The sequence below is a fragment of the Dicentrarchus labrax genome, unplaced genomic scaffold, assembly GCF_905237075.1.
Source record: "Dicentrarchus labrax unplaced genomic scaffold, dlabrax2021, whole genome shotgun sequence".
Classification (NCBI taxonomy): domain Eukaryota; kingdom Metazoa; phylum Chordata; class Actinopteri; family Moronidae; genus Dicentrarchus; species Dicentrarchus labrax.
In genome coordinates this window covers 6,894,446-6,908,361 of record NW_026136718.1, presented here as the reverse complement: position 1 = coordinate 6,908,361, position 13,916 = coordinate 6,894,446, and the positions used below count along the sequence as shown (strand labels likewise).

The following is a 13,916-nucleotide window of genomic DNA, read 5'->3' as shown; positions in this document are numbered from 1 at the left end:
ATGTTTGCAAGTATAGCCTTAATGTGCACACTTAAAATTCCTGTGCTGAATATCAAAAATCAACAATATATATATATACATACACAAACATATTTTGAGGAGCTGGAGGCTTGTTGTTGTTGTTGTTATGAGACATGTTGGCAAAGCCCAAAACGTTCGCTTTTTTGCTATTTTACTCTTTCACCTTTGGGCCAGACAGTTTCTGTCTCTTATAAACATCACTGACATCCCAGCTGACATAGTTGCAGTCGAAGGTGTGTGTGTGTGTGTGTCTTTTAATTCACTTTGTGCATCAAACTGTGCCTTTGATGCTCCTCTAGCCTAATCCTCTGCAGGCAAAACCTTCGTCTAGGTACACACAAACACACACACATACACATTGATCCTCTGAGTCTTGTGCCTGCAAGATGGTCACGCTAGGACAGCAACACCAGTGAGATCGATCATTGTTTGAGTGTGTGTTTGTCTGTGTGTGTGTGCGCCTGTGTGTATGAGTCAGCGGATGATTTCTGAGTCAAAAGGGGTCACGCTGTGAGAACCAAACATCAAAGAGTTTTTCTTTCTGTCTTTAGAGGCGCCTCGAAAGGAGGGCAGGATCAAAGAGACGGACAGACTGACAGATAGACATGTTGGCAGGATGAAGAGGAAAGAGCACAGGAAGGAGAAGAGAGGAGAAAAGGAAGAGCAGGAGGTTGTTTCTGTCTTTGTGTCTCTTTCTCCAGAAGCTCCCACTCTTGCCCTCTCCATCTGTTTGTCTGTTTGGGTATTTATGTGTTTGGACTATATGTGACTTTGGAGTGAAGATAAATGTGGATATAGATGCTGTAGGCACATTCAGGAACACATACAGTATGTACAGTGTGTTTTAGTGTGTGTGTGTGTGCTTATGTCTGTCTCCAAGTGTTTTTGCAAAAAATGTATTGGTCACCTAACTGCATTGATATAATAACATTAAGAATATAATTTCCCTTAATAGCTTCAGTGTGTGTGTAAAATTAAACCTGTCCCACACCATTAAGGAGTGCTAGTAAGTCAGTGTGAAAGTGTGATTTCATAAAGTGACAAAACAATCTCTGATCTTTCTTTCAGCCGCACCACAACAATGTCAGCTCAATCTGCTGCTGCTGATGATGATGACCTTGTGATACAGCTGAAAGGTCCACAATGTGAGTGTAAATGGACCAGAATGAATCAGCGTCATGCAATTTTCTGCCAAAACAACATGAATCAGACACTGATCGGAGCTGGTGGGTTTTTTGGTCGCTATCAATCAAATCTGGTCAAACCAGCTGAAAAGAGATAATAAAGAGAGGGGGGATGACATTCAGCAAAGGGCCACAAGTTGGAATCGAACCTGTTGCTGTAAGGACTCAGCCTTAGTACATAGGGCGCAGCTACCAGGGGGCCCCCAAGTCACATTTTGGATTGTTAAACTTTAAGTCCTAGTTACAATCATGGAAGATTTTAAAATCTACATTTCTATGACTGAGCAAACTCAATCTGCTGATGATGACCATGTTGTACAGCGGAAAGCTCCAGAAAAAGCAAGAATGTGAACCTTAGGTTGAGACTGTCAACTGCTTGAATGTTGTATAAGGTGCAGCAGTACACTGTTAAAATATCTACGTACATCTTGTGTGTGTGTGTGTGTGTGTGTGTGTGTGTGTGTGTGTGTGTGTGTGTGTGTGTGTGTGTGTGTGTGTGTATGTGTGTGTACAGTGTTATTTACCCTCAGAAACGAGTCAAGTGCTCCGTTCTCCATGAACTCTGTGATGATCATCGTAGGCCTGCTCTTGGTCACCACGCCCTCCAGTCTGATAATGTTTGGTTGGTCAAACTGGCCCATGATCGACGCCTCGGACAGGAAGTCCCTCCTCTGCCTCTCAGAGTAGCCAACCTTCAGGGTCTTGATGGCCACAGGAATTTCTTTTTTACCGACAGGCTTAAGGCGACCTTTGTACACCTCCCCAAACTCACCTGCAGGAGGAGAAAACATTATGAGAATTAAATTAAAGCATTCTGTCTAGCAGCAAAATTACAAGGGGCTGTATACATCTAAGAACAGCATGTGACTTGGCAGGGGAAAAAAACATGTGCATTGTTGAGGTTGTTTTTTAATTTTCCTTGGAAATCAGAGCCCATAAATAAATCATTACATAATAAAAGAGGCTAATAAATAATTGCATTTTAATCACATTTTGTGATGTAAAATGGGTCACCTGTGAAATCAGATGTAAGGCTATAGTTCATACCATTTGGCTCCCCTTCATTATTCAAAATCTTCCATCAGTCAAACAAGAGAGAGAGCATATTGTTCTTTGCAGCAGCTGAGCTGGGCAGCAGTGAGAGGGGCAGGGCGTGTTAAACACATAAACACTCTCTCAGTCGTGGGAGCTGGCCTGTGCACCCTCAGTCTCATACTGATGGCCTTTGAGCAGCTCTGCTCGAGCAGATTGAGGCAGAGGGCTTTACTCAAGGGCACGCTGATGGTATTTTTGCAGAATGAAAGAACAACAAAAATTGAATCCCCTCCACAGCTCCTCTCGGGGGTGAGAAAAGGTTTGTAGCGGAAGTGGCAAACAAGACAAAAGGGACAGTGCCTTTATTATTGCTAAGGTACTTGGCTTTGCGCATCGCACCTCAACTTTCATCTTGTGGTCAAAACAAAGGTAGCCTGGTGACCTCGTGGATAAAGAGATTGTGCTGTTCATAGGTTCATTCCTTGCCTGTTTGTCTTGTTAGCTAAAGCATTTTCTGACTCTGTTCATGAGGCCTGTAGCATCACTTACTTAGCATTAACTACTTGACTAGTTAGAGTGGGTAAGATTCGACTGTTTAGTATTTACTCTCTATAGTTATGTGACATTTCATAATAATGACATCACCAGGGTTATTTTGACTCCTCCCGAGTCACAGAAGACTTTACCGTTGGGTTAAGCTCGATCAGAACTAAATTGCACGAACGTCGGAAATCTAAAGACTTCATAGTTGAGAGCAGCCACACTAGAAAGTGGACTAAAAAGCAAACCATCAAAAAGAGAAGGGAGAGGATATCGTTTAAAAATGGTTGTAAACAATGGCACCTATTTTCAATATTTTCTCTCCTGGAAGACATTCATTGTGTTGCACCCAGAAAAGTGAAAAAAGAGTTTTGAAAGTTACACATATGGTTTGAATAACACTTCTGATGGAGGATCCTAGTGCTTCTTGTTCAACTGTTTATTCTGATAGTATTTATTAGATAGAACATAAAAGGGAAAAGTAAAAGTAAAGGGAAAAGTAGAAAATTGTTAGAACACCACTGAGTCACAGCGAGTTGTTTACTTCCAGTACTTCTCTTGATTTGTGTATAAAGAAAGTACCTCAAAATTGTAGTTTGTGTGAGCAACCGTACTTATCTACCGTCAATCTCTGTATTAACCTCAGTTGATGTTTACATGGAAAGTTTTATGGATGTTGTGTATGTGTAACTGATAGCTCCAGGAGATTTGTAACACTTATTTATATAAAGCTGCATTCTCTTGGTCACGTGTCTCTCTTCATGCATTGCTACACTGATCTGTAAAATGATTTGATTGGTTACAAGAATATGAACTGATTTTAACCTCGATGCTTTGAACTTGTTCAATGTACAGAACATTTCCTTACAGTGCTGAAGACACAGATGTCTTTTGTCAAAATAAATGCAGCCATATGCTGCTTGGGGACATGAAAATTGAATACCACTTCAAAATAAAAGTCCTCATCCCTGAGATAAAAATCAGTGTGTGAATAATGGATGAGTGATGGGAATTGGATGACAGGCTGTGTCGTCCTGTCTCACTGTGATCTCTGCTCCACATCTCACTGCTCATTAAAAACTATCTACTGTCACCGCTGTAAACCAGCAGAAGTGGAGATGGATGGAGGGGAAAATAAGAAGGAGAGATGGGGGAGTGAAAGAGTGAAGGATGAAAATGAGACGGTATTGATAATAACGGAGAAGAGGGAAGAAGGTACGGAAGGATGGATGGAGAAGGGTCGCAAACAGTAATTTTCGCAAAGCGAGGCAAGATCATATGACATGTCACTTTTCTGAAAAAAAAGGTGGTCGAGGAGAAGTTCGAGCAAAAAAATAAATATTCATTGGTTTTGTTCTGAAATCTTAAATCTGCAGAACATCTGAGTAGTAAATTAACTGGTCTGTCATGTGAGATATTATAGCTTCTTTCTTTAAAGTGCTTCAGGACTTGTCTTGAGACAAATAGAGTGATTTTTAGGAATGACATTTCTTACAGTGTGGATGATAGTAATAAGGAATGAGGAAAAGAGAGGGGTGTTATCACAGAGGGAGAGGAAGAGAGAGCGAGGTGAGATATTTTTACTGTCTCCTTGGGGTGCTTTCTTCTTTTATCTTCCCTCCTCAATCTGTTGTTGTTCTGCCTTTTTCCCCCTTGGTTCTTTGTTTTAGCATTTCTCTATACGCAAACAACCTCCAAAACTCTGGAGGGGCTGAATCACAGAGAGAGATGAAGATAGGGGGAAGTATCAAAGAAATACAGAAAGAAAAGCAAAAAGATAAAGTCGGAGAGAAGGAAAAAGAGAGATGTGGATAAATTTGTACTTTCGCAATAGAGTGAGAGAGATTCGACCATTTAAGTGCTCAAAGTCCAGCCACATCTCAATCACCCGGGCTCATATTTTCCTCTCCCTCCCGTCGTTTTCATCCCTCCTCTGTCACCTCTGGCTGAGGTGAGAAACCTTCCCCTGAGAGAAATAAAGCGAGAAACGGAGGGATTATGGAAAGCCTCTCAGAGTGGCTCAACAGACCAAAGCCGAAAGCACATACTCTCAGCGGTGAGAGGCTGAATCTGGTTCATGACCTTTATCACCCAGAGCTCCATGGCCATTTGGGTTTGATTGGTTTTGGTCCAAAGCAAAAGAAAAAAAGAAAAGTTTTCCGGGAGATAACATTTGGAGTAAAAACATTCCTCCATCTATTATGGTTTGAGGTAGAAGACACTAATTCATCATTAAATTTGTTATCAATTAGTCAGTGGTAATTGGACCATTTGATGTCCCACTTGAGGGCAATATAAACTAAAATAATGAATTAGATCTTGACACAAGGACGCATACAAGACTAATGCACCTTAGTTTATATTGTACTCCTTCCAAAAGACAGTGAACCTGGGACTTTTGGAGGTCTGGGGCCCTGGGGCAGTTCAATGTTATCAACTTGGCCCCTACAAGAGATGGTAATGCTTTCATTAAAAAAAAAAGTTGAAAGAATGATACAGAAATGATGTAGGACCTACATCTTTGAGACCTTGAATAAGTTATTCATTCGTAAATCTTCCGCAAAACGAATCCACATTAAGTGTTAATATCAACTTTAAAAATCTGCTTGTGACAAGAAATTATCATTTGATTGTGTTCTGGGACAGACTATGAGGTTATTTTTCAGTATTTCGTATTCCCAAATAGTTTCTTAAGGCATAATTAAATCATGAACAGATGTGAGTTTGATCTGAGGAATACCACAGTGATAGAAGTGACAATTACTTACCTTTGAGATTACAAAGTTTGCATATCCAAATGTTTCTTTTTACACATATAGCCCTACAATTGATGACTGGATTGGATGAGGATGGTTGGATGCAGGGGTGTGTTCACAGGGGGAAAAACTGGCATGGGAATTTTCAAATGGATCCCATGACCTCTGACCTCAAGATATCTGAATGTAAAATACTATGGGTGCTAGGGTACCCATAGTATTTACATTGCACAAGTCTCCTTTGACAAACATGCCCACTTTGTGCTAATTCCCTGCAATTTGGGGCATGCAGTTTGTTTTGCATGCTGTATGAACGCCTTGAATATTTCTGCGTAATGGGGTCACTAGTTGCAGAAATTGGGAATAACTGGAAAGCTGAGAGACCTACTTCATGTCACTCCTGCATGAGTCAGTACCCCACTTGTACCACCCCAGTCACAAAAAGACTGCACACGCCTCTCTCCCTCTCTCTCCCTCTCTCTCCCCGGTTTATATTGTGCTGTCACTGGATGTACAATTCATTTTGTGAACCTATTTATACGTTTTATGCCGTGGGTTTTAGCATGTGTTTTACATATTTGTATTTTATTAAATTATTCATCTTATGCTCAAATCTGTGTATTCTGTGTTTCATCTGACTTGAATCCCCTTGGGGACAATGAAGCAATAATGAAATTCTTGAAGGTTAGTTTGACATAGTTTCACCAGGGTCAAAAAGTAGTATAGTTCAGTCTATTTAAAAATATAATTTAGGTTTAATATTTATTTTTGACAAGGGCAGTACTAAAGGATCAGAGGTAAAATAAGACACTTGATCTGAGCAACTGTAAACAAAGTTTTTTCCTTATTTTCTTTTGTTTCTCGTTTCCATCCTTTTTTCATTTTTCCATCCGACAGCTGAAATGAAAAAACTCTGCCCCCCCAAAAAGATTTCAGAGGATGCTCTGGGACTCCATCTCACATCCAACTTTCTCTATTTGCCAAACATCACACAGCATTTTTACAGTGAGAGCTCAGATAGCCAAAGAGAATGCATGAAGACAGTTTTAATTTATTCCGGTGAAAGTTTTCAGCATGAATAAAACATCTCTCCTGACTTCAAAGGAAAAAAATAAAGCAAAATAATAAATTGGTACTGCTTGTTTCCAGATCTTTTTCATTCACACAACAGTGTGGCACAGTTGAAGAAATTGATTCATTTAATGTAGAGTACCTGCTGTTTCAAGTGACAGTCGGGCTCATTAAAAGGAGCCAAGGTTTACTTTTATAACGTTCACTTTAGGAGCAGTTTATAGTAGATATGAAGGGTGATTTTTTACTTTTCAACAAAAGCAAGTATTATGATTGCAAAGTTTGACTCATATAAAAAAATCATGGAGTTTTATGTATTTGTTGAGTTTAGCTTTAATGTTTTGTAGAAACAACATGAGAGAGGAAAGGGAAAGCCAAGGGTCAAAGACACAGAGTCTATGATAATCTCTACCTGATCCAATGACTTCCTCTATTTTGACACAGGAGGGGTCGATTTCCTTGGCAAATTCCCGGACAGCCTCGTTGGGGTCCTCGTAGGTGAAAGGGTCGATGTAGATCTTGACCCCTGGTGAACTGTGACCTTCAGACAGGGTGGGAAAGGTCACGGTGGGGGTGGGGCCGCTGAACATGTCAGGCCTCAGAGTCACCTCTGAGGAGAAAATTAGAAAGTGCAAATATAAACTCTGTTCTGCAAGTTTGGTGTGTGTAAACATATATGAAAGTAGAACTGATTTAAAGTTTCAGTCGTGGTCGTACCTCCTCCTGTGTTGTACTGCTGCAGCTTGTCACCGTACACACTCTCCTTCAACTGTCTCCTTCTACAGACAGAAAGACAAACCAAGAGATTTTTGGGAAAGAGGAAAGCACAGAGAAATTTTACACAAAAGTTAGAAATTCTAATTGGTTGTCTTCTCTTCAGCTGAGGTAAAGAAAATAGTCCTACTGAATGTCAAAAAAAAGTCTGCTTGGGAGAAGGAAAAAGTCTTTCAGGAATTCATTAGTATTGGGTGACTTGTTACTGTTCTGTGTTGTCAGCTTTTGTTTCCTGCTTTCATCTGAGGATGGAGCCAGAGAAATGCGCTCTGTAATATTTTAATATCAACTGATCTTCGCAGCAGACATACTATACTGCATACAGGGAGAGAGCCAGTCTCTTGCTATTTCTGGGAGGTCGTCGAGAAACTTTGAAAAAAGTCACAATCTACTTTAAAACTCGTCGTGGAATCAAATGAAATCATTTGTGTGCAAAAGCTATGTCATTATTGTTAGTGTTGTTATTAAATTATGCTTCCATTTCTAGTAATTACTTACACACACAGGCCATTCTATCCGCATTATATTCAGATTTTAATGTAATGTATCATAATATCGTATAATTTATCAAGGTTTTATTTAATGTGTACACATACAGTATGTAGTTGCATATGGCTACACAAAAAGTAGAGTAGTTTATACAGGTTAATTATTTTAATTAATAATAATTTTTACAACAAAATACCAACTAATAACTTGAAAATCGGTTCAAATTGATATTCACATGATTTTTTAAATTCCAATGTTTGTTGTTCACTGGCATTTACTCTTCTCTTGTTGTAAGGAAAGCTTTTATGCAAACAATGTTAGGGAAAATTGTTAGAAAATTCAAATAGGCTTCTCAAAATGTAAATGTAAAAAAATAAAATAAAATAAAATAAATGCTTAATGTGAGAGTTTATGCTTAACTCAATGCACACTTACTACCTTTCAACCAGATCTCATAGTGTTCCACAGCAGATACAGTTTGCTCAGTTGTCATGGAGATCGTTCAGTTATGATCACATGACCAAAGCATGGAGCTTCACATGACAACAGATGGTCATATAGAGGGGGTGGGGATCATAAAGCCTGTTATCACGTGACTGACGCTCCAGATTGTGAGATGTGGTTGAAAGCTCTGCTAAAATAATTCACTTTTTCACAGCAGACATTTTGACATGTCACAGTAGGAAAAGCACAGGTGTAAATTAATGATGGCTGAGTTCCATTCAGCTGCTTCTGTTTCAGGGTTAGTATCAGTAACACCTGTGCTTTTCTACTGTGATAAGTCAAAATGTCTGCTGTGTAAAAGGCCAAAAAACAGTTGGCATACTGAAATATATATAATCAGATTTTCCCCTTTTTTCAAACTATGTAACGTTTGTAACAGGATATTAATTCTACCAGTTAGGATATTCCTGTGACACACACACGCAGGATTTGTGTGTGTGTACTTGTAGAAGATGGGCGGTGTGTGTAAGAGTGTGTATATATGTGTGTGTATGTTTTTTACCTGGTACAGATGATGGCGATTGCTACCAATGAGACGATACACACTCCACCTACTAAAGAGCCTGCAATCAGGGAGAGCTGCTGCCCCAGCTCTGACTTATACTCATCTGCGCACACACACACACACACACACACACACACACACACACACGGAAAGAGAGGTTATTATTATTTTGAGACTCGCTCACATACACACAACTGAGCATTTCTGGAAGGGAAAATATATACCTGACAGTTTCTCCCTCTCAAACACACATTAAATATCATTTGCAAGGCTCATTTTACATGACTGGAAGCACACACAAATTCATGCCACACACACACACACACACACACACAAAGTAGGGCAGAATTTAATTACTTCACAGCCAGATTTTCACTCTTGCTCACCCTCTCAAATTCCCTCTCTCAGTCCTGCACTCTCTTTCCTCTTCACCATAAAATCTCCACCGACATACACACACACACACACACACACACCTCCACACACTCCAGCCACCCACCCACCCACTTACCGTCGGTGAGTGTTTGGAAGAGCATGTCCTTGCTGTAGGCTCCGTAGCCGGCCACAGTGCGAGCCCTCACCTGGACCACGTAGCCGGTCCCAGGCCTCAGACCCTCCAGAACAACATTGGGTGTTTCGCTCTGGACCACTGAACTGTTCAGCTCTGACAACTGGGACTGAAGAGTAGGTTGAGAGACACATTAATATGTTTCACAGCGATCCAAGACAGACTGTAATAGTCTGTTCAGTCACATATTAAGAGAGACTAAATTTAGTACTCAGTTTTGGCCTTCAGCTAAGACAAGATAAATTCTTCCAAAGTTCCAGTCCAAACTGAGACATTCACCATTTTCAGGCTGTGACATGAAGACATCCTGGCAGGATGGTGTAACTGCAACATCTTGAGTTTGAATTCATTGTGGATCTTTGTCACACTGTGCCAGTCTCATCACATTCTTTGTCTTTTTCCAACAATAAAAAAGAACAGTTTAAATACCCTCAACTACATTTTGTTTCTGCGCTCCACACACTTGAATTATATCTATCTATATCTATCTATTCATTTACACCTTAAAGGATCAGTTCACCAAATTACTAAAGTCACCTGGTTATTTGTCCATATAGAGATATCTACTTCCACGCTAATACAATGCAGGCGAATGGAATTTCATTTGTGGTACTGAGAGCAAAGAAAGATTACATATAAAAACTATTTTTTCAAGAGATTTTGTCCCAGTTATTTACTGACGTCGGTTACATATTTTCCATTGAAGGTGACAATGAAAGTAAAGAGGTATGTAGATTGTCCATGACTGGGTCATGTTGCTATAATTTATTTCCAAATGATAATTTTTTGTGTACCAAGTAAAAATCTCTTCACGTTCATTGTATTGGGCTGGGGGCAGAAATCTTTTGGTAACTTCCTCAAAACCTCGGCACATAAAACCAAAACATTTTGTGTTTGAGTGAACTGACCCTTGAACAGTAACTTAATATCAGGAGGAAACCCATTTTTCTTTACCTCTGAGAACATCCAGCGTCACTGATGTGGTCAGTTTGCTCGGTTGCATCTGCTACCACACCTAAAAGTGTACTGACATAACCAGGAGTGCACTTCTGTATTACAGCAGCAAGGTGAGAAGTTAGAAGCTGTTAAGTTACTCTAAAAGTGGTAACCTAGCCTTGTTTTAATATGTAATTAATGTAATTGCCCTATAACAGCAGAAGTAGATGGCTATTTGATGGATATTTAAAAAACCCTTTGCAAAAATAGTGTACATTTTACTCAAATAAGTCAAATATCAGTTTTGTTTGGGACTGATTCTATGTTATCGCAATGAAAAGTAAGTTCTGTAGAGATACTGGGTCATTGTTTCTGGAAAGACACGTTGCAATTAAATTTTGTAAATGTCAATGTCACAAACAGAATTCCATTTACTACCATTTCACTCGGGTGGTGACGGAGAGGAAGCGAAAAGGGCATAATTCAAAACCTCGGCACATAAAACCAAAATTATCTGCAATGCAAGACACCACAAGGGTTGAAAAATAAAAGATGTTTTCCTGTAATTTCCATGCTCTTTATTACATTATAATTTCTGAAGCACATTTCCGACCTCACACTTCTCTACTAAACCTTAAATCTCCTTCTGCCTCCCTCACCCCTCCAGTCTAACTTCCAGTCGTCAGTCATTTTGTCCACAACTACCTTCTTCGTGACTTCTTATCTCTTATCCCACCTCTTTGACCTAGTCTTGTTAAAATATAACAAACTCATAATACAGTTAATTAGCTATTGCCCACAGAGACAGATCCACCAGCATATCTGCTCTTCTTTCTGCCCACTTCTCCTCCTGAGGTGAATTAGGTATCAGACCTATCAGGCCAATCTCATAAACCCAAGGCTACAACCTTTTACCTCCATCTTTCTATGCCCTCCTTCTATGCTTCCTCTCACCCATTTCCTTCAGATAAAAAGGTTTTACTGCAGCAAAATCGAAACGGTCCAGAGGGAACGTCAGATATGGTGTGGTGATGGCTTGAAAGGAGGGGGAGGGAATCATGCCGTGAGGATGAAGGAGGTGGAGGGGTCGGCGGCAGAGCGAAGAGGAGAGAAAGAGAGATGATGGTGATGAGGAGGAGAGTTCAGGAGGGAAAAGAATGAGAAGAAAGTGAGGGTTGGGGGTGGAAAGAGAGAGGCACATGAAAAGAAGACATAAAGAAAATGATTGAGTTACCATTGTAATTTTTAATAACAAATACCAATTTCCTCCTCAATGGTCTTAAACCCATTTTGTTACAGCTTGTGGGTATCTTTATTGTTACTATTATATGACATGTCTTGTGTCATTTATTAGTGTTAAATCCTGTGTTAATCCAGTACCTTGATACACTGCATTTAACATCATTACGCTCTAATTTCTTAGTAGTGGACTGTTAATATACTCTACTACGACCAGCCAGACTATTATTGTCATAATTAGGACACGACACAAGGACAACTACAGAGTTTTCAGTGTTAAAAGCTGTGAGAGAATAAGATAGAGAGTTATATTTGGAAGTGGCCATAGAAATGGGGGTATTGTGTCGGGTTGGGGTTTGGATTTGGAGGTGTGTGTGTGGGGGGGAGCTATGCTCGCCATAGTGAAAAGGTTAGGGGGCAGCCCATCTGGGAAGGTCTGGAAGCCAGAGATAAGTAATGGGTAAAAATCCTGCCTCCCTGTGCCATATCAAATTTACTACATTAAAACCTCATTATCTGTACAGTGACTATGAGGGGAGGAGGGTTGGGGGAGGGATGGAGGAGAAGATGGAGGGAGTGAAGGTGGAGAAATGACAAAGTATCTGAAAAGGAGGTACAGTACAGCTGTCTGAAAAACCTGTCCTCTCTCTCTCCAGGCTTATCAAACTGCTCCCTGAGGACTTCTTCACTTGAAGCTATGAGCTAAAATTAGTCACTTTATGTGGTTGGCTTGTCTACAGTGTAAGATACAATATTTCTCCCTTCTTAAGATGTGTATCAAGGAAGAATAATGAAAAGAAGAAACAATGGAAGAACAAATTGTCAGATTTTGAGTCTGGGTCTTAATTGGCTTCCATGTTAAACAATGTTAAAGCAAAGGCAGCAGCAAATAAGGCCAACTAACAGTAAAGTCACTGCCCTGATTTTGACAAAGTAATGGTTTTATCTGTGACTGTCAGACGGCTGCTACAGTACGTCTCTCAGTGAGTGCAGTTCTTCTGACGCTGTCCTAAACTCACTCTAATTGCTCTCAGAGAGGCAAACTCGATAAAAACTTTCTCTTTCTGCGATTCTCCATCTTTCTCCGGAACTTCACTTTTACCAAAACTATGGGAAGTAGGGGTGCAAAGGGTGCTGCAGCTAAATTTGCTAAATAATGTTCAGCCTAATACGCTCAAGAAAAATGTCTTTTTTGTGTTCCAGTGGCTATGGATTTTACTGTATATGATCATTCAAACAAGCTCTCACACCATAAAACAGGTTATTTGTCAGTGGCTTCCAAAATGAGCAATATAACCGTTTCATAGGAGCATTTTCTGATCTGCCACCTCTATAGCTGAGGTTAGGGACAGATAGTGGTCATGGGTGAAAGAAACTAATGCTCACTGTTGGTAGGAAACTGGATGTAAACCACGTTTTCTCGTGACAAAGTCAGACTATTTGTACAACAAAACTTCCACCTCCTAAGAGGTTTTGCAGCATTAAAACAGTGTCACAATACTTCTACCTTTGCTTCTGAGAGAGGACTTCACTATTTGCATGAAAACGTAAACATTATAGATTTAAGGCACTTCAACAAGCAACAATGCTGCTGTTTTTTCGGGTGAAGACAGCAAACAGTTAATATCTGAACTACAGTGAGCTCTGCACAGCAGAACCTGCAAATGCTTTGTCTTTGATTCAACAGATGCATTCTTCTTCTTCAATGGATGAAATGCTGTCAAGTACCAAATTCTGATAATGGCATGAATGTTCTTCACTGATTCGAGAGGAATTACACTTAGTGAGCTACTAAGAAGCATTTCAAAATGTGAGAGTAAGACAGTAAAGAGCACCATTTATATAATATGTAAAAAAATAAAGTGGTAATAAGGGTAGGACTTTAATCTGATAAGATGTATAATTGTATTGGATACCAAGATTATACTGCGCATACAATTCAATTCAATTAAGTCGGCGTTATTGGCACAAATGTAACAAAGACAATATTGCCAAAGCATTAAGAAATTATAAAGTAAACATGTTTTCTGTATGCACAGTGCTTCTGTCTAACATTACATACTTAAAGCACAAACCAGCATACATACATTTGTACGTGATTTTGTTGAAAGTTGAATGCTATTTATCAAAAATATACATAAAGGCAAAGTAGAAATAGTATAATAACTTATATAATGATGAACAGTTGTACCGGTGCTGTATTTAGTTTAGTTATGGGATTTACAATAGTATGTAGCGCATACTGACCCAAGAAAAGCAATAACAATCATAACAATAAAAATGGCACACACAAA

General features: G+C 39.6%; 1 protein-coding gene across 1 annotated transcript in view; it reads right to left on the bottom strand.

The window, feature by feature from the left end:
• The window catches only part of LOC127350580 (ephrin type-B receptor 1-like), an 86,476-nt gene that overhangs the window by 18,639 nt on the left and 53,921 nt on the right, over positions 1 to 13,916 (bottom strand). Inside the window, exons 10-14 of the mRNA XM_051377327.1 lie at positions 9,391 to 9,556; positions 8,877 to 8,982; positions 7,325 to 7,386; positions 7,020 to 7,217; positions 1,730 to 1,977 (exon numbers count right to left, since the gene is read on the bottom strand). Coding sequence (XP_051233287.1) covers positions 1,730 to 1,977; positions 7,020 to 7,217; positions 7,325 to 7,386; positions 8,877 to 8,982; positions 9,391 to 9,556 — 780 coding nt within the window. The remainder of the gene's footprint in view (positions 1 to 1,729; positions 1,978 to 7,019; positions 7,218 to 7,324; positions 7,387 to 8,876; positions 8,983 to 9,390; positions 9,557 to 13,916) is intronic.